Below are 25,545 nucleotides of genomic sequence, written 5' to 3'. Positions count from 1 at the left end.
TTTAAATCAAGTAATAAATTATGTGGGTGTGCAGAAAAAAAAAATCGATAAACTATGATTGGTCATCATAAAATTAATCCAAGTGCATCAAAAGTCATATCTTATGAAAATTTACCAATAACATCTCCTTACTAGAAAAAAAAGGTGTCCCTAAGGGTTGAACACTTGAACCCAATTGTGTGTGAATCATTTATTAATATGGTTTACTGTTTGATTTAGAAATCCGACATTATATTTGTGGAAATTCTATCTAATAATTGATTTAGAAATCCAATATTACATTTGTCAAAATTCTTATCTAATAAAAACATATTCTATAAAAGGAAATGCTAACGAATGCCCTTAGAGTATAGATTAATAATCTATTTAAAAAAAGTTTTTATAGAAAAAGAAAAAAAAACAATTAATATTTTGATAGTTTTTTCATTTCTCATAAAAATAATGTCAAAACTTTTTTAAAATAGATTGTTAACCAATGCTCTAAGGGCAATGTAACATTAAACTTAAACATAAAATAACTAAACATAAAATACATTATGTTTCCTTAAGGAAGAAGAAAAAAAATACCTACAAAATTTAAAACACTTTCAATAAGAAATATAGATAGCTTAATTGTATCGATCATACATTGTTAAAAAATAATCACATTATTTTAGAAAGGGTTTGGGACTAATACTTAAAATTTTCATCTACTATTTTCATTTTTCACTTAACAAAAAATAAATAAATTGTCAAATCTTTAAGCACATCGGGCAAGTCTGCAACTAGTTTGGTATTAAAGGTAAAAAAAGAAAAACATCTTCGCTGGACATTCTCTAGTGAGATAACTAGCAGAAATCCAACATAAATAATAACAATTTCTTTGAAATCTTGACTCTCTAGTGAGATATCTAGCAGAAAATCAACATAAATAATAACAATTTCTTTTAAATCTTGACTGCTCTTGGAGGAGGACATAAATGAGGGCTTGTATGCTGCAAACAATGGAAGAAATAAAAAAAATCCTCCATGCCAATCGCACCAAAATTTTACAAAAAGTCTTAATACACAAAAAAACAATAAGGGATTCCACGAAGAGCCCTTTTCTATTATTTTTACAAGCAACTGCAAATTTTTTTTTTTTTAAATCAAGTAATAAATTATGTGGGTGTGCAGAAAAAAAAAATCGATAAATTATGATTGGTCATCATAAAATTAGTCCAAGTGCATCAAAAGTCATATCTTATGAAAATAATGTTACCAATAACACACCTCCTTACTAGAAAAAAAAGGTGTCCCTAAGGGTTGAACACTTGAACCCAATTGTGTGTGAATCATTTATTAATATGGTTTACTGTTTGATTTAGAAATCTGACATTATATTTGTGGAAATTCTATCTAATAATTGATTTAGAAATCCAATATTACATTTGTCAAAATTCTTATCTAATAAAAACATATCCTATAAAAGGAAATGCTAACGAATGCCCTTAGAGTATAGATTAATAATCTATTTAAAAAAAGTATTTATGAAAAAAGAAAAAAACAATTAATATTTTGACAATTTTTTCATTTCTCAAAAAAATAGTGTCAAAATTTTTTTAAAATAGATTGTTAACCAATGCTCTAAGGGCAATGTAACATTAAACTTAAACATAAAATACATTATGTTTCCTTAAGGAAGAAGAAAAAAATACCTACAAAATTTAAAACACTTTCAGTAAGAAATATAGATAGCTTAATTGTATTGATCATCCTTTGTTAAAAAATAATCACATTATTTTAGAAAGGGCTTGGGACTAATACTTAAAATTTTCATCTACTATTTTCATTTTTCACTTAACCAAAAATAAATAAATTGTCAAATCTTTAAGCACATCGGGCAAGTCTGCAACTAATTTGGTATTAAAGGTAAAAAAAGAAAAACATCTTCGCAGGACATTCTCTAGTGAGATAACTAGCAGAAATCCAACATAAATAATAACAATTTCTTTGAAATCTTGACTCTCTAGTGAGATATCTAGCAGAAAATCAACATAAATAATAACAATTTCTTTTAAATCTTGACTGCTCTTGGAGGAGGACATAAATGAGGGCTTGTATGCTGCAAACAATGGAAGAAATAAAAAAAATCCTCCATGCCAATCGCACCAAAATTTTACAAAAAGTCTTAATACACAAAAAAACAATAAGGGATTCCACGAAGAGCCCTTTTCTATTATTTTTACAAGCAACTGCAAATCTCTACACTTAGGGGACTATGAATATCAAGCTTGGTTGACCCATTTCCACCTTCGACCAACCTCCTCAAGAACCTTGGCACGAGCTTGACTCTTCCTCGCCTCATCCTCTACCCAAGATCTGCATTCAATGCTTCCATTAATTAGACTAAACAGCCATGTTATAACACAATTACAATCCCAGCACATGGCTATCTCCAACAGTATAATATTAGCATATAATTTTAAAAAATTAATAAAAAGCAATACCCTGTTGCTTCATTACCTAAGAATCCGGAGAGCTTCCTTCTCAGCTTCAAGTATAGATTTTGTATCAAGCAGTCCTTCCCGCTTGTTCTGTAATTCACTGCGCATATCCTGTAAATTACACTGTTCAGTGACATACAAAGTCCTCTCAAATGCTAGATTTTCTGACATCTCATCAACTTCTTCCTTTAGACTCAGAGTGAGTTGCTTCTGACAGTCCATGGCTGCCTTCTCCTTCAAATGCTCAGCAAAAACCTTCTCTTGAACAATCTTCTCCTGTTCCAAACCACTAACTGCGGAGAAATAAACCTTCTCCACCTCAAAACCAAAAGTTTTCTGTTCAATCAGCTTCTCATCCCAATACCTCTGTATATCTCCTCTGTCAAGTAACTCAGACCTAATTTCTTCCATCGCTGCTTGCCTAGCAGTATTCTCAGCTTCTAGTCTTGCTAATTCAGTATAAATTGCTTCTGCCATCCTTCCACTTGTTAGTGCCACTGCAGCTTGTGCTTTTGTTGAAGGCTTGTTTGGTTGAAGACGCTTGCTCTGTCCTGCAAATGGTAAATTTGACATGGTTTTCTCATCAATGTAAGTGATTCACTTTAACACATCTATGTGTGTGCATGGAAATATGATGAACCAACTCCCTACATATAGAAGGAGGAGTGTGCAAGCTTGGATCTACTCAACTAAACTGAGCATTAATCCCAATTGAATTAGGTGCAAGCCTCAGATTATATAGAGAGAATGGTAATGAAGACATCTATATGATGAGTGTTAAAAGTCTGCTTATTGATAATCTATGCATTGTTATTAATGTTAAAGAGGAATAGTAGCAAGTTTTCATATTTCCAAATTGTTATATCTTTTCTCTGGCTTTACTCTTACACTTAATATAACTTTTTATTTTGTGTCTATGTCCATGGGCTTGAGAAACCTAATTTTAAAACATGAGGAAAAGGGAGAAGAAATACCAAATACTTTTCTCACTATGCTCTTGTCCCCAGCCGACATGTCTACAAAAAGTTCTGCCAATGCATCTGAACTGATCTCCCTCCAATCCAGAAAACCCAATTCTTTTGCTGATATCTGGACTGTAAACAAGTCAGGTTTTTAAAAGCTATGAAAGACTGATGAAGTGTCACTTTGATGTATATTCAAAAAATAAAACCAGAAACAATATCAATTATGATTATATTAGAAAATATTCTTTACCTGTTCTATTATTCCTGGCATGAATTCATACTCTAACCGGGCTTTCCAGTGAATCAAATCTTGTCGAGAGAGAAACCTGCTGCACCAGATATTTTTTATCAAGAGAAATGGAAATTTAAAAATTATTAGAAAAAGTGCAGCACATATCGTACCTCTCAGGAAAAAAGTAAATGTGCCCTTGGTTATCTGAATTATTATCACTCGAGTTCTTATTTGATAGCTTACTGGGAATGACACCGGCCTCTGCTAAGCCTGAATGGCAAATCCAGCAAAGTTCATTATAAGTAATTTTTTTTTTTAAAAAAAAACACATCCACTCCCCCAAAATAAATAAATAAATATCTTCTCCCCAGGGCACTAGGTTTAACCATATCCCCTTGAAATAGCAGGCAAACATCAGATTTAAGCCTTACATTGAATTGGCTCAAAATCTGCATCTTCAACACTTATATCATCAAAGGCAGCAACTGTAGACCCCGAAAGTGAAATTGCTGGAAAGATCCTGTGCTTCAGATTCCTATTAAAGCCAAACAATAAGTTCTAAGCCAGAACTGCATTTACTCTAAACTTCTACAGGTCAAACATCTTTCAATTTATAAGCACGAATCAGCTGCTACCTTTCCAACGCCGAATTTAATTGAACTAGCCATCTAGCATATTCCCTTCTAGTGCACAATTCATCTGCCTTGACATCATCTTCAATGATCTGTATACCTTAATTACAGTTCAGATATTTATGCTCAGAACTGGACCCAGAGCTTTTTCAAATTAGTCTACAAAATTATAGCTAAAATTATAGACAAAATGTCATATTATCATATATGCAGAACTGGAAAGTTGTAAGGCACACAAACTATTGATAATACAAGATCAATAGCAATTTTAGCTAAACAAAAAAGATAGAATGGAAGTCCCCTGGTGCTTTAAGACTAGTACTTCAAAAGTCTGTTGTTTATCCGGTGACTACACATTAGTTGTCAGGACAACTTACCACCTATCCTAAAAGCCTAAGCTGATAGGAAAAGATAACTTTAATCACCTTTATTCTGAAACTTCCTCTCATGTGGGGGGACCCAAGCTACCCTAAAATGAATGATTCTCAACATACAGAAGTTTTTAAGTTAAGTGAGAGGTAGCATGGAGACAAGATTGAACTGAAGTGCAACTTCTTTGAAACCATGACAAATTACCACCTATCTTAAAAGACTAAGCTAATAAAAAATAAAAGAGCTAACTTTAACCATTTAACCCTTCTAACACCATCCACGTGCATTTCATATCTACGTATTCTTAGTTTCTCTCACCTTTGATCTTAATTCCTCCAACAAAGAGTAAACATTTTGGTAGCTTCAGAATCTTATATGACAGATGCCTCTCTCTGACATATACCTATGCTGCTTCTTCTTTTTTGATAAGTAAATAGTAGAGATAACCGATGTTTTATACCTATGCTACTTCAAACTAATTAAGGCATTTATACTAATAAAAAGTATAATGACTCAAATACGGCTGATATAGTTCATTAGAAAATTTATGCAAGGTTTTTCAGAAGTTCTAATCTCCTATTCTCCCACACACCCACACATTATGCTTCAAAAGGCACACCTTCAGTTTCTTCAATGTTGATAAAGCTTCCTGTTGAGTAGAATCCACAGCAGCTGGAATTATAATACGCTCAAGCTTCTCCATAGATGCTGAGCACATGTTCAGAATAGGAACATTGATTTCATAAAAAGAGAAAGGTTATTAGAATGCTGCTAAAAAGAAAAGATAAAAGATGCTAATATAAATCAAAATCTTTGCTACTACCACATGAGGAACTAAATTACAAGAATCTATCCTTTAATTTTCCTTTTTTCTTCAATTCAAACAAATATTAAAAAGAATAGCTCACGAAGGAAAAAGACATAATCATATGGTAATAGTCCTAACCAGCTCAGACCTAGTCAAATCCAGATAAAATAAAACTGATTTATCACTGCAAAGTTATTCCTAAAAGGAAAAACCTAGGAAATTATTTAGTTATTTATTAATTATTTTCGTTAATTACAATTTACAACTATCTACCCTAAACTTTGGGAATATTTATACTTATCAAAAAAAGCTTTGGGAATATTTACAACGTGTGCCCTAATTCAAGACCAATTGCAGTGTCCACCCACCCCATTGTCCAAATCAGTGCCTAAATGAGGATTAGTACACAGTTATTCATTATAAACTAAGGAGACAATTGCAAGTATACAGTATACCCTAAACCATAAAATTCTACCTAAACAGTTTAAAAACATATAAATAACAAAGACAGTAACACTAGGAGAAGTGTTAAAAAGTTTGATCTGAACATACCTGAAGTAACAGTCTTAGCAGCACCATTAATTATACCATCTGGGCTGGCACCAGACACCACATCGCTCTCATCAGATGCAGCAATGCCCGTAGTTTCTTTTTGATCGTCTTTGGTACCAGTTGGAGTTAATATCCCATGCAAAGCATGCAATGGACTACCAAATTGAAACTTCAGACCTTAAGAAAAAATAAAAATTCAAAATCAAAATCAGAATTTCTTCTTCTTCTTTTTTTTTAATACCATGTCATCAACCTATTTACCAACTGCCCATCTCATGTCCATCTGAAAATATTCATTAGCCTAACAAACCACCATATCATTAACTAAAAAAAAAATCCAATTTTTAAAATACAATAGAGTGGTGTTCTTTTTGATAGTTACAATAGGGGAGAGGGGCCATTTGAACCCTGGACATCTTCAATGGAAACACCAGAAAGTGCCAGTAGAACTACAAGACTCTTGGCAGTATAAGGTGGTGTTCTACAAACCATAGAACCAGCTCAGTTCTGATAAAAGCTGAATCAAAGTTGTAAGACCATCAAAGTTGAACAATGTTAGTTTTCCTATCTATTACTTCATTTATTTTACCCAACAGAAAACAATTCAAACCAGTTATATTGCCCCCAACTGGCCCGAGTTCTATGACATGCCAAACCCAAACACCCCCTTCAAATGTACAAATAATTCTCAGTTGAAAACAAAATCCAAAAGAGCAAAAGTGATTAACTTTGTAGCTAGTAGTAGTAGTAGCAGCAGCAGCTAACCTCTTCTTGATAGTGAGAAGTGAGCAATGGCAGCCACTAGAATAGCCAGTGAGGCCCCAATTCCCCCAATCACAAATGTAGGCAGACCTGCACATTTACCAACAACAACAACAACAAAAACCCAGCTCAATATTCATTCAAAATTGAAATTAACCAAATGGGATTTTGAGAAAAGAGGGATAAAATAAAAATAAAAATAAAAAACCTGTCTTGCTCCTCTTCTTGTATTGGATCGGAGGTTCAATGACAGCCCAACCGCCGTAGTCGGTGGTGGAATTCTGGTCGGGAGAGGACCAAGACAGCTCGTGTGTCTGGAATTGCAGAGAATTGGGGGAATACGACGTCGTAGTAGTAAGAGTGAGGAAGTATTGCTGTGAGTGGGGACAAAGAGAAAGGTAGACGAGGAGGAACACATTTGAAATTGAATTTGCTGATTTTAGTTTTGTTTTGGGGACAAAAAAATTTGGGATTTTTAGGGTTAGGGATTGTGTTGTGGGCTGAGATCGGACATGGGAGTATCTATCTGTGTTGTAAAGCAATTGCAATGGAGCTGAGTTGAGAATAGACTGTGAGACTGACAGAGAAATGGTTGGTTTGGGTTTAAAACTATGCAATAAGTTAGTTGTTAAGGCGACCTTTATTATGATTTTGTTAAGGCAAGAACAACTCCCAAAAATTTTTATGGAAATCCCAACAAATGCATTTAAAGTATTAGTTAAAAATCTATTTTAGAAAAATTTTTATATTTTTTTATGAGAAATAAAAATAGTTGTCAAAACATTAATTAATTTTTTTCTTTTCTTATAAAAACTTTTTTAATTGAATTATTAACCAATATCATAAGGTACTCGTTAATATGACCTAATTTTTATATATATTTTGGATAAATTAGATCTACCTAATCCCCCCTCCCAAATGATATTATGTATTAGAATATTCTATTTTTATAAAAACATTAATACCCAAATTATGGAAGAAATGACACTTTCTATATTGGACTCTAGTCTAGACAAATGACACGCCTTTATGTATTTAAATGAGAAAAAAATTGTTTTCTTTTGGAAATAAAATGTTTTACTACGGAATTCATATTATGAGAAGATATGTATTTATCTTCACATTTATATAAACCACTTAGGGGAGTGTCATTTCCTCCATAATTTGAGGATTTTCATTTTTATGAAACTTCAACAAAGTTGAGGTACTTTTGTTAAGAAAACGCAGGATTGAAGTAATTTTGTTAGGTTTGGCTGTTTTCTAGAATCAAATTATTTTATGTAAATGCTGCATTTTTTTTTTATAGGATATTTTTAATTTTTTTTTTTTTGGGAGAAATGGATATTTTTAAAATTTAATCTTGCTTTTTGAGGTAAAAATTTAAAAATCCAAATCTAAGAAATTAGATTCACTTTGTCATCAATACATGAGTTAAGCGGTAAATATATTTAATATTATTGAAAAATTAAAAGAATAAATCAATAAAAAAAATTAGTGATGTGGCTGATGATTTCAATCCAATTCAGTTCACTTTGGTCACTACTATCTAGTTTGGTCTAAATCGGTTTATTTCAGTTCATTTTGGTCACTTCGATCCATTTAGTTGATTTCAGTCTAACTCGGTCTATTTCAATCCATTTTGATATTTTTGGTCCATTTAATTGATTTCGGTCCAATTTGGTCAATTTCAGCTATTTGATCTGCTTACTTAAGAATGACAAAAGATAGGTTTGGGTTGAGAATAATTCTCAACCCAAATTAATTAAAAAATATAAATGAAAAAAAGTAATATTATTATTTTTATGTTTAATTTAATGATTTATGGTATTATCTTTCTTTATGTTATTTTTTTCCCCTAGTTGATATTAGTATTTTAATTTCTGAGTGAATTACAAAATCATTAAAGTTTTTAATTAACATATCCATTCAGTCATGCTAGAAGCAATAATCAAGTTTGGCAAACTACCAAAGAAACCAATAACACCCCAATGAAAATCGAGTTTCCTATTCTTTCATAACAGACCATTATATATAGAATAACATGGGGAGTGCTCTGCGTAACAAAATTCTGGCATAGAGTAGTGTGTCTTCTCTTCTGTACTTGTCTTCTAAAGATTTTGACACTAATACAGGTTACAGCACAGCTATAATACTTTCACAGGCAGGGATAAAGCATACAACAACAAGACTGTAATATTTTGGATCATCAACATGTTAATCAGGATCGATCGTATGAATTTTTTTGTCATTCCATTATATCCAAAGTCATACTCCATGTTATCTCCTTGATTGACAATCTTATTTTACTAGTTCTACTAATGTTATTTTAGGTATATCATTATTTAGTTGTTCCTTTTTTTCATTTCCCTGATTTGAATTAACTCACTCTTTCCCACTAGTGTACTAATTGCTCTCCTTTGCTTATGAACAAACAATCTCAAGCAACTCTCCCTCATGTTTCATCAATAGGGATCACCTTCATGTTTAGGCAACATTTTTCATTTTTAACCCCACTTTCCTTGTCTTTTCACTTATCTATCTTAACATTTTATTTCAACTACACACATTTTACAAATGCCTTTTGAATTCAGGCACTTCATTTTCCACAGGAACACTCAATTATCAAGTCGTTCCATTCTTCTAGTTGTATCTTAAAACAATAAAGAAATCCTGTTAAGTAATGAAAGTGACTACAATTACAATTTACATTGATCAAACAATAAAGAAATCCAGTTACTTGATGTGTCTACAAAAATTTCTGTGAGAGAGTGAAAGAGAGGTTTCATGGCATACTTAACCTTCAGCAGATACTATCATTACCATTTCCATGAGGATCAGTGCACAAAAATCACCGATTAATTCAGATAAGTTACATAGCATCTCCAAATCAACTAACTACACAACTGAATGCTGAACCGTATAGTCCATTGGTCTGTAGCTATCACCTTTGGCATTTGTAGGAGTGACAACAACAAGAATAACACAACCACCAAGAATAACGATCAGCATACCTAAACAGTTAAGCAACAATGCTTCAGTAGAGAAACGTGATATTACTTGGTTGGTCTGTAAGAATGTAGCCTTCTCTAAAATTCCAGTGGTAGCTGAAGCAATGGCTAGTCCATATATATAAATCCCCAAGAACACGTGCCAGGGAAGCAGTGCAGCTCTATTGCTTACTGAACCACCAGGATACCAAAAGGTTGAAAAGCCAGCAGCCCACTACATGAACAAAAGTTAGAATTCAGGAAGTTATCTTTGGAAGAAAAAAAAAAGGGCAAATATTGGAAATCTTTCCCATCTCTTCTTGTTGTTGCACGTATCCAAAGTGAAATGATAAATACTAAATAAATATAAAAACCCAAGTTAACAAAAGTTCACTAAATTCTCCAATAGGGTTGTCAGTATTCAGGATTGGCATTCAAACGCTTATCATTAATTTAGAGTTAATATCCAAGAATAGGAAGGTGCTTCAGTTTTTTGATGTGAATAGATGTATGGCACAAGGGAAATGATGCTAATAGAGAGATTGAATTGAATAAACATCAGCAGAGGATTCAGATCCATTTAAGAGAATAGATGCAGATGGATGGGAAGAACAAACCTGGATGCCAAATAGGAACAGACAAGCCAGACCCAACCAAGAATGCATACTGTAGAAGTTGTCAATGCCCTTCTCGTTGTGAAACTTATAAGCAGCCCATACCCCTATCAAGCTCAAACAAAATGCTACAGATTGCAATGTAAGATGCACTGCCTTCTTAAAGCTTTTAGTTCCTGGGACTGTCTTGTATGCTAGCATTGCTGCAACAACCACAAAGAGTTAACCATGTTACCTATCTGATTTCTACATTGTTTATATGATCTTTTTAAATTGGTAGAAACCCCAAAAAAAACTTTAAACATCTTTCCTACCTAAAATCCAGCGTTCAAGCTGATAAGAGAATGAAACATGATTAGTATAAGGAGCACGCACACAAGATTCACAAAATAGTTTTTGAATACTACGCCAAAAATATACTTGAAATTGCAGTGTAATAGTAATAACAATAACAATAATGATCATGATTAACTCCGCATTTGTCTACGCTTAGTATCATATATTTTGTTCGCAGCTAGTTCCAAGTCCAGAAAAAGGAGGGTTGTGGTAGGTTGATGGCCAACAGAAAATTTAGTCACTCTATTATGCATTGCTATTGAGGATCTATAATTCTATATCCAACCGCAAAATTTTGGGACTATGGCTTGGTGGTTATTGTTGTAAAAAATCATGATGATTATGACGCACCAACCATGAACTTTCTAAACATAAGTTGAAATTTCATAAAGGCAACCCTCTCATGCATTGGTGTCTTAATCGAGGAGGAACCATTTCGTTATGAAGACTAGTTTTTACAAATATAGAAGAGTAAGTGCAATGGGATTCTAAATAACATGGTGAAATAAGATTTTAATTACAGGGCATCTTTATATTTGTGAAAAATTAACGGGGCTTTGTTTAGAAGAAAACCCATTTTGGCATAATAGATTCCCAAGCTATTTATGCAAATTTAGTTCAGATATGGTTCCAGAATCAAAATTGGCCAACCTGGTTTCTGCTAAGCAGTGAGTGTTGGTGTAGTAATTAACATAAAAAAAAAAAAAAAACTAATTGCTTAATTGAAGCTGATACAGTATAGAGAGAAGAGATGAGTACCTTCACCATTGAAGAGAATGAGGCCAATCACCATTAGTACAGGATGAACCTAAAAAACAAACATATATATGGGTAAATTCAAGGGGAAAAAGATGGAATCTTTAATTCAAAAAATGAAATGAAGATAGAAAGAGAGTTTGTGTGTACGTTGAAGATGAGATCTTTGTTGTTGTTGAGAGAAGAGAGAGACAAGCCGCCTCTGAAATGCAAAGCCCATGTCAGAACCAAAGCCGAGACCGCCAGTCCGATTGCCCTCACCGTTGCCACCATTGCTTTCCGATTTGGATTTAGATTTGGATTTGGAGTTGGAACTGCCATTCTATAATTTCACCGCCGGTTAAGACTAATAAAACCTTTTTTAAACGCTTTTTGACCCTTTTATTTTTGGTAAATTAGGCATTTTTCCTTTACTTTTATATTACGTGTGAATTTGATCCTTATTAAATGTGTCAGTTTAGTGAAAAAACTCTCGTAGTTGAATAATAAATATGAGGTTGAATCTCACGTATATCAATTGATTGACTAACATATATTCTTGATGCGATAGTCACTTTATAAGTATAAGTGCTTGTAGAGTGTGGGAGGAAGGACCAGGTTTCAAGTCGCCAAGAAGAAGCTTCAGACACATTTACACTTAGATTAAGTTAGAATAAAATTCTATATTGTATCAAAAAAAGAAAATTTGATTGGTGTTTTAATCTAATGGTAAAGAACTATTATCAAGAGCTAATATATATATATATATGTATGTATGTATGTATGTATGTATGTACACATACTAGTTTTTGAGCATGTGCTTACACATGTGATCAAAGGCTCTTTTATTTTATTTTATTTTTGTAAAGGTTAATAATTTACATTTATTATAATTTAGAAATATTTTTTTTTTTTTTTCAAACAAATAAAAAGAATAAACTTTAGAAATAAATTTCTTTTTTGAATGTAAAAGGAAAAAACTCATAAATTTTAAGAGTACATTTGGTATGCTGTAATAGCTCCTTTAATGATATAGTTGTTCATGTGTAATAGCAATTCGGTCATTTGGTTGCATTTTTATTACATGAATTAGTTATTACATTAAAATAACTATTCTTTAAATTGAAGGATAGCTATTTATTTTTAAAATTGATGTAATAGTTATTCCTTAGTACATATAATAGGTTTTAAAATTAATATATTTCCAAAAATATAAAGTTACCTTATACATCATCATTTACAAGCTTTCCATATGTAACAACCAAACTTATGAATAGTAATAGCTATTTCGTTACAATTTTTTATATTCCCAACAATAAAAATTACTATTCTTAATATAATCTACATTCAATGTACCAAACGTACCTTAAGAGTTCTATTTTTTACTTCAAAATGAAATCTATTATTTTACATTTATAATTCTATTTCTAAATGAAGTTTTCCTTCAATAATGAGGGTATTTTTGAATCATACAAAAATCCAGTTGAAAGGAGGGAAACCTCTTATATATAGTTGTTGGGGACGTTTTTCCGACAAGGGCAAAAAATGTGATATTAGCCCAAATCTCCCCTTGGGTTCTTTAGAAGTGTTTATTGTGGAGAATAAAACCCAAAATTCCAAATGTATAATGAACAAAAAGTTAATGATGCATTGACAAGAGAAAATCAAAATGCGAATAACAAAAGTGCAGAAAAAGTATAAAAACATAACAGGTCTAAAATTTCAATCCACAGTCACTGAGAAGAGGAAATTGAGAGATGTTGTAAGGAAGAGATGAAAGGTTCCCCTGTACCCATATTTCCACCCCTAAAGTTCAGAATTGTGAGAATGTTTCCTAACTCAGTGGGTTTTTACTCTCAAGTTTCAGCTCTATGGGGAAAATGTGGTTCAACAGGTTTGAAGCTTCGACTCACAGTCACTGAGAAGAGAAAATTGAGAAAGGTTATTAAGAAGAGAGGAAAGGTTCCCTTGTACCCATATTTCCACCCCCAAACTTCAAAATTATGAGATTGTTGACTTGCTGAATGTGTTTTTACTCTGATGTTTCAGGTTTGTGGGTAAAACGTGGTTAGTTGATTTTGAATCTGATTGGGGCCTTTTGTATTAAACTTGGGGTGCTTTAAGTGACTGTTTTTGGTCAATAGAAGAGGCTTTGAATCCTAAGGATAGATCAAAGAAGTTATGGTCAGATTTGATTTAATTGGGTAAAAGGGATGCCTTGTTTTTTGCATAATTTGGGAAACAAAGTAGCCTAAATTCATGGGCTGATGTTTTCTAGACATGGCAAGTCATTGAAGATTGCATTTGGTTGTTGTAGCAGACCAAGCCAGCCACTTAGGGTCAACTATGTGTTTTAGACAAAAAATGGTATAGCAAAAAAGTTGGGCTACAGTCACCCAAAGCATAAAAACTGTTTTAAGTGAAAATTTTGGATACAAGACCTCCTCCATGAGTTTGAGGTGCTACCAGTGTCCCTTGCCTACTTGGTAGCACGCATGGGCTGAGCTCATGCAAAAGGTCCGAAATGAACTAACCCATACCCCCCAAACCACACTTCCTCAATTTCCCCCATAAGACACATGAGCTTGGGTCATGCTTAAAAGAATAAAATAAAATGCAATACATAAATTAAGCCCACAATGAAGTCGGGCTTAATTGAATCGGGCTTGTAGAAAATGTATTGCGAAAATGGGTATTAACAATAGTATAAATAAATATATAAGCAGAGACCTCATGTTAAAGAGTATGAGATTGTGCCATGTGACACATTCCTCGAAGTTCTCTTTATTTAGGGTTCTAAATCAACAAAGTTTGCATTTATATCAAAGTATTAGTTCATTAAATTAGCCAACAGAGAAAATGCTTATATTAATTATCTATAGTTGTGCATTAATTATTTATATCAAATGAATTTATATGATTATTTTTATAAACCCTATATTAGAGATTTTTTTTAGTTGGAATAATAATAATAAATTAAGAATAAGACATTCTTACTCATGTTTAGTTGCTTTGACAACAATTGACACAAAAACTATAAAAATTAAATATTTGTGAATTTACTAAAATAAATCTTAGTCCTTTAAATTTCCTAACTCCTTTTAGTCACATGTAATAATATATATATATATATATGTATGTATGTATGTATGTATGTATGTAATAAAATAAGTACATTTATTTTGTTATAACATAATGAAATTTTAATATAATTTTTCTACAATTTATATGAGAAACAATAATTGAAAGATATATGCATTTTTTTAGCATGCATGAAATATGCTTCTATATTAACCACTATATCATGCAATTTTCAATTTGTGAACGCATATATATAGTGTGATTTCTATTTTGTCTATAAAATAAATAAACATTACAATTTTTTACAAGGAAATTTATTCAAAATCAAACAATCTCAAGCAACTCTCCCTCATGTTTCATCAATAGGGATCACCTTCATGTTTAGGCAACATTTTTCATTTTTAACCCCACTTTCCTTGTCTTTTCACTTATCTATCTTAACATTTTATTTCAACTACACACATTTTACAAATGCCTTTTGAATTCAGGCACTTCATTTTCCACAGGAACACTCAATTATCAAGTCGTTCCATTCTTCTAGTTGTATCTTAAAACAATAAAGAAATCCTGTTAAGTAATGAAAGTGACTACAATTACAATTTACATTGATCAAACAATAAAGAAATCCAGTTACTTGATGTGTCTACAAAAATTTCTGTGAGAGAGTGAAAGAGAGGTTTCATGGCATACTTAACCTTCAGCAGATACTATCATTACCATTTCCATGAGGATCAGTGCACAAAAATCACCGATTAATTCAGATAAGTTACATAGCATCTCCAAATCAACTAACTACACAACTGAATGCTGAACCGTATAGTCCATTGGTCTGTAGCTATCACCTTTGGCATTTGTAGGAGTGACAACAACAAGAATAACACAACCACCAAGAATAACGATCAGCATACCTAAACAGTTAAGCAACAATGCTTCAGTAGAGAAACGTGATATTACTTGGTTGGTCTGTAAGAATGTAGCCTTCTCTAAAATTCCAGTGGTAGCTGAAGCAATGGCTAGTCCATATATATAAATCCCCAAGAACACGTGCCAGGGAAGCAGTGCAGCTCTATTGCTTACTGAACCACCAGGATACCAAAAGGTTGAAAAGCCAGCAGCCCACTACATGAACAAAAGTTAGAATTCAGGAAGTTATCCTTGGAAGAAAAAAAAAAGGGCAAATATTGGAAATCTTTCCCATCTCTTCTTGTTGTTGCACGTATCCAAAGTGAAATGATAAATACTAAATAAATATAAAAACCCAAGTTAACAAAAGTTCACTAAATTCTCCAATAGGGTTGTCAGTATTCAGGATTGGCATTCAAACGCTTATCATTAATTTAGAGTTAATATCCAAGAATAGGAAGGTGCTTCAGTTTTTTGATGTGAATAGATGTATGGCACAAGGGAAATGATGCTAATAGAGAGATTGAATTGAATAAACATCAGCAGAGGATTCAGATCCATTTAAGAGAATAGATGCAGATGGATGGGAAGAACAAACCTGGATGCCAAATAGGAACAGACAAGCCAGACCCAACCAAGAATGCATACTGTAGAAGTTGTCAATGCCCTTCTCGTTGTGAAACTTATAAGCAGCCCATACCCCTATCAAGCTCAAACAAAATGCTACAGATTGCAATGTAAGATGCACTGCCTTCTTAAAGCTTTTAGTTCCTGGGACTGTCTTGTATGCTAGCATTGCTGCAACAACCACAAAGAGTTAACCATGTTACCTATCTGATTTCTACATTGTTTATATGATCTTTTTAAATTGGTAGAAACCCCAAAAACAACTTTAAACATCTTTCCTACCTAAAATCCAGCGTTCAAGCTGATAAGAGAATGAAACATGATTAGTATAAGGAGCACGCACACAAGATTCACAAAATAGTTTTTGAATACTACGCCAAAAATATACTTGAAATTGCAGTGTAATAGTAATAACAATAACAATAATGATCATGATTAACTCCGCATTTGTCTATGCTTAGTATCATATATTTTGTTCACAGCTAGTTCCAAGTCCAGAAAAAGGAGGGTTGTGGTAGGTTGATGGCCAACAGAAAATTTAGTCACTCTATTATGCATTGCTATTGAGGATCTATAATTCTATATCCAACCGCAAAATTTTGGGACTATGGCTTGGTGGTTATTGTTGTAAAAAATCATGATGATTATGATGCACCAACCATGAACTTTCTAAACATAAGCTGAAATTTCATAAAGGTGACCCTCTCATGCATTGGTGTCTTAATCAAGGAGGAACCATTTCGTTATGAAGACTAGTTTTTTACAAATATAGAAGAGTAAATAGTGCCCCATCATTTAAAATCCGATGTCATTTCTTATTGGGTGCAATGGGATTCTAAATAACATGGTGAAATAAGATTTTAATTACAGGGCATCTTTATATTTGTGAAAAATTAACGGGGCTTTGTTTAGAAGAAAACCCATTTTGGCATAATAGATTCCCAAGCTATTTATGCAAGTTTAGTTCAGATATGGTTTCAGAATCAAAATTGACCAACCTGGTTTCTGCTAAGCAGTGAGTGTTGGTGCAGTAATTAACATAAAAAAACTAATTGCTTAATTGAAGCTGATAGAGTATAGAGAGAAGAGATGAGTACCTTCACCATTGAAGAGAATGAGGCCAATCACCATTAGTACAGGATGAACCTAAAAAACAAACATATATATGGGTAAATTCAAGGGGAAAAAGATGGGATCTTTAATTCAAAAAATGAAATGAAGATAGAAAGAGAGTTTGTGTGTACGTTGAAGATGAGATCTTTGTTGTTGTTGAGAGAAGAGAGAGACAAGCCGCCTCTGAAATGTAAAGCCCATGTCAGAACCAAAGCCGAGACCGCCAGTCCGATTGCCCTCACCGTTGCCACCATTGCTTTCCGATTTGGATTTGGATTTGGATTTGGAGTTGGAACTGCCATTCTATAATTTCACCGCCGGTTAAGACTAATAAAACCTTTTTTAAACGCTTTTTGACCCTTTTTTTTTTTTTTTTTTTGGTAAATTAGGCATTTTGTCCTTAACTTTTATATTACGTGTGAATTTGATCCTTATTAAATGTGTCAGTTTAGTGAAAAAAACTCTCCTAGTTGAATAATAAATATGAGGTTGAATCTCACGTATATCAATTGATTGGCCAGCGTACATTCTTGATGCGATAGTCATTTTATAAGTATAAGTGCTTGTAGAGTATGGGGAGCAAGGACCGGGTTTCAAGTTGTTAGGAAGGAGTTTCAGACACATTTACACTTGAATTAAGTTAGAATAAAATTCTCTCTTGTATCAAAAAAAAATTTTGATTGGTGTTTTGATCTAATGGTAAATAACTATTATCAAGAGCTAATATATATATGTATGTATGTGCACATACTAGTTTTTGAGCATGTGCTTACACACGTGATCAAAGGCTCTTTTATTTTATTTTATTTTTGTAAAGGTTAATAATTTACATTTATTATAATTTAAAAATATTTTTTTTTATTTTTCAAACAAATAAAAAGAATAAACTTTAGAAATAAATTTCTTTTTTGAACTTAAAAGGAAAAAACTCATAAATTTTAAGAGTACGTTTGGTATGTTGTAATAGCTCCTTTAATGAAATAGTTATTCATGTGTAATAGAAATTTGGTCATTTGGTTGCATCTTTATTACATGAATTAGTTATTACATTAAAATAACTATTCTTTAAATTGAATGATAGTTATTTATTTTTAAAATTGATGTAATAGCTATTCCTTAGTACATATAATAGGTTTTAAAATTAATATATTTCCAAAAATATAAAGTTACCATATACATAATTGTGGGGGAAAATGGGGCCAGGCCCAGGTTAATGGGCCGAATGCCCACGAGAGGACTTTTTCACATCCGAAAAGAGGGATGCGGAAAAGACAAGGCCCAGCTAGGAGTGGAATCCTCTTGATGAAAGATCATCGTTGTCCGAGGAGGACATCTCCTGTCCGAGGAAGATGTTTTGCTCTGATATGATATCGGAGACTAATTGAGTAGGGAAAAAGCCCGAATGACTGTCCGAGGACTCCACCTGATCAAGATAAGCTCAAAGCATATTCAGGAACGATAAGAATGGGGAAATATCTGAGGGAAAGGCTGCTGCCACCGTATTCAATGCATTGCAACAGCTTTTCTGGCCGCATTTATGTGGAGAAGACCTCTGAACAGTGCATCCTAACCTACCGCCACTCACACAGAGATGAAAAGAAGCTGCCTGACGTGACAGGTACTTAAGCAAGTTCATGGATGGGGAGCACGTGGACGATGGAGATGAGGGTAGGAGTGACTATATAATAAAGGGGAGCACCTGTCAATTGGACCCCGGAAGAAGGAGGAGAGAAAAGAGAGAGAAGAAAAACAAGAGAGTGATTAAAACTATCAATGTATACAAACTGATCAATGCACTGTTGAAATGGTTATGATCCATTGTTATTAATCCCTTACTAATTCTAGTTCTTTGACCCATACTCTACAAATTAATTGTCTTTGGGGTTTACGTAAAGAATTTGAACCCCACAATAATCATTTACAAGCTTTCCATATGTAACAACCAAACTTATGAATAGTAATAGTTATTTCGTTACAATTTTTTCTTTTTCCAACAATAAAAATTACTATTTTTAATATAATCTACATTCAATGTACCAAACGTACCTTAAGAATTCTATTTTTTACTTCAAAATGAAATCTATTATTTTACATTTATAATTCTATTTCTAAATGAAGTTGTCCTTCAATAATGAGGGTATTTTTGAATCATACAAAAATCCAGTTGAAAGGAGGGAAACCTCTTATATATAGTTGTCGGGGACGTTTTTCCGACAAGGGCCAAAAATGTGATATTAGCCCAAATCTCCCATTGGGTCCTTTAGAAGTGTTTATTGTGGAGAATAAAACTCAAAATTCCAAATGTATAATGAACAAAAAGCTAATAATGCATTGACAAGAGAAAATCAAAATGCGAATAACAAAAGTGCAGAAAAAGTATAAAAATATAACAGGTCTAAAATTTCAATCCACAGTCACTGAGAAGAGGAAATTGAGAGATGTTGTAAGGAAGAGATGAAAGGTTCCCCTGTACCTATATTTCCACTTCTAAAGTTCAGAATAGTGAGAATGTTTCCTAACTCAGTGGGTTTTTACTCTCAAGTTTCAGCTCTATGGGGAAAATGTGGTTTAACAGGTTTGAAACTTCGACTCACAGTCACTAAGAAGAGAAAATTGAGAGAGGTTATCAAGAAGAGAGGAAAGGTTCCCCTGTACCCATATTTCCACCCACAAACTTCGAAATTATGAGATTGTTGACTTGCTGAATGGGTTTTTACTCTGACGTTTCAAGTTTGTGGGTAGAACGTGGTTAGTTGATTTTGAATCTGATTGGGGCCTTTTGTATTAAACTTGGGGTGCTTTAAGTGATTGTTTTTGGTCAATAGAATAGGCTTTGAATCCTAAGGATAGATCAAAGAAGTTACGGTCAGATTTGATTTAATTGGGTAAAAGGGATGCCTTGTTTTTTGCATAATTTGGGAAACAAAGTAGCCTAAATTCATGGGCTGATATTTTCTAGACATGGCAAGTCATTGAAGATTGCATTTGGTTGTTGTAGCAGACCAAGCCAGCCACTTAGGGTCAACTATGTGTTTTAGGCAAAAAATGGTATAGCAAAAAAGTTGGGCCACAGTCACCCAAAGCATAAAAACTATTTTAGGTGAAAATTTTGGATACAAGACCTCCTCCATGAGCTTAAGGTGCTACCAGTGTCCCTTGCCTACTTGGTAGCACGCATGGGCTGAGCTCATGCAAAAGGTCCGAAAGGAACTGACCCATACCCCTCAAACCACACTTCCTCAATTTTCCCCATAAGACACATGAGCTTGGGTCATGCTTAAAAGAATAAAATAAAATGTAATACATAAATTGAGCCCACAATGAAGTCGGGCTTGGTTGAATCGGGCTTGTAGAAAACGTGTTGCGAAAATAAGTATCAACAATAGTATAAATAAATATATAAGCAGAGACCTCATGTTAAAGAGTATAGGATTGCGCCATGTGACACATTCCTCGAAGTTCTCTTTATTTAGGGTTCTAAATCAACAAAGTTTGCATTTATATCAAAGTATTAGTTCATTAAATTAGCCAACAGAGAAAATGCTTATATTAATTATCTATAGTTGTGCATTAATTATTTATATCAAATGAATTTATATGATTAATTTTATAAACCATATATTAGAGATATTTTTTAGTTGGAATAATAATAATAAATTAAGAATAAGACATTCTTACTCATGTTTAGTTGCTTTGACAACAATTGACACAAAAGCTATAAAAATTAAATATTTGTGAATTTACTAAAATAAATCTTACTCCTTTAAATTTCCTAACTTCTTTCAGTCACATGTAATAATATATATATATATATATGTATGTATGTATGTATGTATGTATGTATGTATGTAATAAAATAAGTACATTTATTTTGTTATAACATAATGAAATTTTAATATAATTTTTCTACGATTTATATGAGAAACAATAACTGAAAGATATATGCATTTTTTTAGCATGCATGAAATATGCTTCTATATTAACCACTATATCATGCAATTTTCAATTTGTGAACGCATATATATAGTGTGATTTCTATTTTGTCTATAAAATAAATAAACATTACAATTTTTTACAAGGAAATTTATTCAAAAAATTTTTTATATATCGATAGTTGGGAGACATGAATCATGAATGTCTCTATTAGAAATTAAGGTGCCAACTAATTAAGTTATAAGATTCTTTGTAAACTTATTGAAATATTGGAGAAAACTAATAATAAGTTGCACTACACATCATGCAAGAATTTAGTTAATCTTCTTTTAATTAGTACTGCATTTGTTGCTACAAGTGGGCAAGTAAAAGAAGTTCCATCTATGATACAGAATGATCATTTAATTCATGATGAATGTTAAGTACACAAACCTCAACTCCGGGTGCACATATGTCAGGCTCGATGGAAAACATAACAAAAGATTATTATCATTTTAAAAAGGAAAATGTACTATGAATTAATAAGAATCTCTTTAAATTAAATTATCTTTGTAAATCATATTGTAAATCATATATTGACAAAGAAGTTATAAAATGTCTCTTTGATAAAGAGGCACCAACTATTAATATACATGGTGCAATATTTTTTTACTATTGCTTCACTACAAAAAACGTGGGCTATAGCCGTGTTTACAAAAAAAAGTGGCTATAGCTAACCTATACTTGCGTTTTTTAGAAACACGGCTTAACTACAGACCTACCCGCGCATTTTTAAAACACGGCTATAGGTTAATTTATAGCCGCATTTCTAAGTGTTTAGAAGTGCGGCTATAGGTTTATCTGGAGTTTGAGTTTTTTTTTTTTTTTTTTTTTTTTTTTCAAATAGACTACCTATAGCCACACTTTTGAAACGCGACTATAGTCCATCAAGAAATGCATGATGCTCCTTATATATTGGAGAGTTTAATTGAAAATTGGGATGAAGAACATTCAGCTGAGGTAATTAAACTACTTGCTTTGCATAGTGTTCTTGTGATGCCTCGGCTATGGGCTTCTCGTCCTTTATATACACTTCTTTGTGGTTTTTGTGTGATTTTTTTTTTTTTTTGGGTGATCATGAATGAATATTGTAGATAGGAATATTACTGTGTTAATTTGATGTGTGTGTATATATATATTATATATATAGGATGAATATTGTAGATAGGAATATTGTATATATATAAACATGAATATTGTAGACAAATTGATATGTTAACAAGATGAATATTGTAGATAGGAATTTGTGATTTGCCTTAAAAAAAAAAAAAAAAAAAAATCTATAGCCGTGTTTATAAAACACGGCTATGGCCAAATTAGGAAAAAAGAAGAAGTTATAGCCGCATTTCCTAAACGTGGTTGTAGGTTAAGGGCCTATAGCCACGTTTAACAAGCGTGGCTAAATTAAGATCTATAGCCGCGTTTGAAAAAATGCAGCTATAGACCTATTGATCTATTGTCACGGTTTTTAGACCATGCTTTAATATGTGGCTATAAAAAACGCAGCTATAGATGAAATGGACCTATAACCACGTTTTTAGTAATGCCTCCGAAGGACCAAAATTCTAGCAGTAGCTACAATTAGTATATTAGACTTCATAGCCAAAAATGATCCAACCACAATATCATTGAAATTATTATATGATTTTGTAAAATTAAATGCAATTGATATAGAATTCACGTCAACTTTTTGCTCAATTGCCACAATAAAACCCTTAAAAATATCATGGTTTCTCTCATCTCTATAGCTTTTATATGGATAGATTCTTGCTGATGGAGCTAAACCTACAATGGTTTCAAGAAAAGTGTTGAACAAAATTGTTTTACTTTTGGTTCCAACTGCCATTGAGGCACACCGAATACCATGGCCATTTACGTTGTTGAATGAATACTCGTCATGATAAATGTCAGGTTTTTGAATTTTGCCACAATAATAGTAGATACCATTAACATAATATATATATATATATATATATTTAACATAAAAAATCAATTAATACTAGAATATAAGTCTTTCATGTCTTTTAGCCTTATACCATCCCAATAAATCCCTTCTTTAATCTCACTTTCCTTGAGTAGAAAAACAGAAAATTAATACTTAAGTCCGGTATCAATTATTGAGATTTTGATTTCCTTTTCCTAGACATGTCAAAATATGAACAAAGTTAAGCTTCTTTTATAAAATAAAAAAATTAATTAAAAAAAAAAAAACTAGTAAGTTTTGGCATTAGACATTTTGGTTGTTCACGTGATTGGCATTGATACCAGCTAGAACTAATACAAGGATCACAAGCTCTCTCAAGTTGCAATAGAAAAAATTTCAATAACGGTGGTGAGAGTGGATGTAGTGATACCAGTTGCAATAGCATGTAATTTTTGAGGTGGAATAAAGGTTTAATACCTTATTGTATTAGGGAAAATTGTTGCAATAATTTAAAATAAATAAATTGTTGCAATAACTTGATACCAATTATTTTTGCAATCTATTACAACAAATTTTTTGAATTGATAGCTTATTGCAACAAAGTTATCATTGCAATAAACTGATATCAATTATTTTACAATCTATTGCAATGACAAAAAAGAAATTATTATCTATGAAAACAAAGATATAGTTGCAATAATTTTATATAATGAGATTACATCTAATTTGAATTTTCATATTACATTAGACTACATTATTGTGCTAATCTCCATGAGGTAAAGATTATCTTGATTGGTGTTTATCTTGTGATGGGGTTTGAACTCCTTTGGTGTGATCTTGTTCTGTTAAGGATAAGTTTGTTTCTACAATTATAAGATATTCGAAGCAGTCAAATTTTTTTGTTGCAACAATATATATATATATATATATATATATTATTGCATCAAAGTCGTTATTAAAATATCTAGAGTTTATTACAACATAATTTTTTATTGCTATAACTTGCATCAACAATTGCAATAACTTAAATGTTATTTCAATGATTTATTAGAAGCAATACCCATGAAATTACAATATACAAATGCCTTAATAACATAATTCATATGTTACGGTTAGGAGCAAAAGTTGTGTTTTAAAAATGTGACTATAACTCGCATTTTTAGTAATGCCTTCGAAGGACCAAAATTCTTAGCAGCAGCTATGGTTAGTATATTAGACTTCATAGCCAAAAATGATCCAACCACAATATCATTGAATTGCAATTAATATAGAAATCACGTCAACTCTTAACTCAATTTCAGCAATAAAACCCTTAAAAATATCATGGTTTCTCTCACCTCTATAGCTTTTATATGGATAGATTCTTACTGATGGAGTTGAACCTACAATGATTTCAGGAAAAGTGTTGAACAAAATTGTTTCACTTTTGGTCCCAGCTGCCACTGAGGCACACCCAATACCATGGCCATTTACGTCATTGAATGAATACTCGTCACGATAAATGTCAGGTTTTTGAATTTTGCCGCAATAATAGTAGATACCATTAACAAATAATATATATATATATATATATTTAACATAAAAAATCAATTAATACTAGAATATAAGTCCTTCGTGTCTTTTAGCCTTATATCATCCCAATAAATCCCTTCTTTAATCTCGCTTTCCTTGAGTAGAAAAACAGAAAATCAATACTTAAGTCCAGTATCAATTATTGAGATTTTGATTTCCTTTTCCTAGACATGTCAAAATATGAATAAAGTTACGCTTCTTACCCCAAAAAAAAAAAAAAAAAACTAACTAACTAATTAACCGGTAAATTTTGGCGTTAGACATTTTGGTTGTTCACATGATTGGCATTGATACCAGCTAGAACTAATACAAAGATCACAAGCTCTCTCAAGTTGCAATAGAAAAAATTTCAATAACTTATAATTGGCGGTGGAAGTGGATGTAGTGATACCAGTTGCAATAACATGTAATTTTGGAGGTGGAATAGAGATTTAATATCTTACTGTATTAGGAAAAATTGTTGTAATAATTTAAAATAAATAAATTGTTGCAATAATTTGATACCAATTATTTTTGCAATTTATTACAACAAAATTTTTGAATTGATAACTTATTGCAATGAAGTTATCGTTGCAATGAACTAAATTTTGCAATGTTATATTAAAGTCAAATTATATGTTAATTAATAATAATTTTGATAGCAAGAATATATAATATATATATATTATATTATATATATATATATAATTATATATATATATATATATATTGTTGCAATAAAAAAATTGATTGCTTCAAATCTTATAATAATAGACTATTACTTCACGATGTTATTTTAATAGATTGAAAATTACATAAATAATATATGGCAAATTATTGCAATGATATCTTTGTTTGAATAGATTATTATTTCATGTTTGTTTCAATTAATTGTAAAATTATTGATATCAGTT

General features: G+C 31.9%; 3 protein-coding genes across 5 annotated transcripts; all 3 read right to left on the bottom strand.

Moving 5' to 3' along the window:
• Nucleotides 1-1,946: 1,946 nt before the first annotated feature.
• LOC112015026 (uncharacterized) lies at nt 1,947-9,064 on the bottom strand. Its single transcript, XM_024047389.2, has 12 exons — nt 9,060-9,064; nt 6,997-7,514; nt 6,792-6,878; nt 6,027-6,203; nt 5,286-5,374; nt 4,298-4,386; nt 4,094-4,197; nt 3,833-3,932; nt 3,681-3,756; nt 3,440-3,554; nt 2,485-3,016; nt 1,947-2,340 (listed from the first exon to the last, which is right to left on the bottom strand). Exons 1-12 carry the CDS (start codon nt 9,062-9,064, stop codon nt 2,247-2,249), a joined length of 1,986 nt encoding a protein of 661 aa, XP_023903157.2. The 3' UTR covers nt 1,947-2,246.
• A 402-nt stretch (nt 9,065-9,466) lies between these two features.
• Nucleotides 9,467-11,832, bottom strand: LOC112015184 (transmembrane ascorbate ferrireductase 2-like). Of its 2 annotated transcripts, XM_065761811.1 has the most exons (5): nt 11,632-11,832; nt 11,485-11,533; nt 10,393-10,592; nt 9,846-10,010; nt 9,467-9,733 (listed from the first exon to the last, which is right to left on the bottom strand). In XM_065761811.1, the coding sequence occupies exons 1-5, from the start codon at nt 11,800-11,802 to the stop codon at nt 9,680-9,682; spliced, it is 639 nt and encodes a 212-aa protein (XP_065617883.1). In that variant the 5' UTR covers nt 11,803-11,832; the 3' UTR covers nt 9,467-9,679. The 2 variants fall into 2 exon arrangements, with proteins under 2 accessions (XP_065617883.1, XP_065617882.1); XM_065761810.1 differs by having other exon boundaries at nt 9,467-10,010; nt 11,632-11,830.
• Nucleotides 11,833-15,116: 3,284 nt separating this feature from the next.
• Nucleotides 15,117-17,548, bottom strand: LOC112031025 (transmembrane ascorbate ferrireductase 2). Of its 2 annotated transcripts, XM_024063693.2 has the most exons (5): nt 17,316-17,548; nt 17,169-17,217; nt 16,043-16,242; nt 15,496-15,660; nt 15,117-15,383 (listed from the first exon to the last, which is right to left on the bottom strand). In XM_024063693.2, exons 1-5 carry the CDS (start codon nt 17,484-17,486, stop codon nt 15,330-15,332), a joined length of 639 nt encoding a protein of 212 aa, XP_023919461.2. In that variant the 5' UTR covers nt 17,487-17,548; the 3' UTR covers nt 15,117-15,329. The 2 variants fall into 2 exon arrangements, with proteins under 2 accessions (XP_023919461.2, XP_023919460.2); XM_024063692.2 differs by having other exon boundaries at nt 15,117-15,660; nt 17,316-17,546.
• Nucleotides 17,549-25,545: the final 7,997 nt, after the last annotated feature.

This window comes from Quercus suber, unplaced genomic scaffold (assembly GCF_002906115.3).
Source record: "Quercus suber isolate HL8 unplaced genomic scaffold, Cork oak 2.0 scaffold_430, whole genome shotgun sequence".
Classification (NCBI taxonomy): domain Eukaryota; kingdom Viridiplantae; phylum Streptophyta; class Magnoliopsida; order Fagales; family Fagaceae; genus Quercus; species Quercus suber.
The sequence above is the reverse complement of the archived record's forward strand: the minus strand, read 5'-3'. Positions and strand labels throughout refer to the sequence as shown.

Coding starts and splice junctions, on each gene's coding strand:
- LOC112015026 (XM_024047389.2), bottom strand. Junction 6,879..6,996: donor CAAGAAGAGGAGCAAGACAG/GTTTTTTATTTT, acceptor GTAAATGTGCAG/GTCTGCCTACATTTGTGATT. Junction 2,341..2,484: donor GAAGCTCTCCGGATTCTTAG/GTAATGAAGCAA, acceptor CATTGAATGCAG/ATCTTGGGTAGAGGATGAGG.
- LOC112015184 (XM_065761810.1), bottom strand. CDS start 11,802: ATGGCAGTTCCAACTCCAAATCCAAATCTAAATCCAAATCGGAAAGCA. Junction 11,534..11,631: donor ACAAAGATCTCATCTTCAAC/GTACACACAAAC, acceptor TTTGTTTTTTAG/GTTCATCCTGTACTAATGGT. Junction 10,011..10,392: donor TGTTCCTATTTGGCATCCAG/GTTTGTTCTTCC, acceptor TTGTTCATGTAG/TGGGCTGCTGGCTTTTCAAC.
- LOC112031025 (XM_024063692.2), bottom strand. CDS start 17,486: ATGGCAGTTCCAACTCCAAATCCAAATCCAAATCCAAATCGGAAAGCA. Junction 17,218..17,315: donor ACAAAGATCTCATCTTCAAC/GTACACACAAAC, acceptor TTTGTTTTTTAG/GTTCATCCTGTACTAATGGT. Junction 15,661..16,042: donor TGTTCCTATTTGGCATCCAG/GTTTGTTCTTCC, acceptor TTGTTCATGTAG/TGGGCTGCTGGCTTTTCAAC.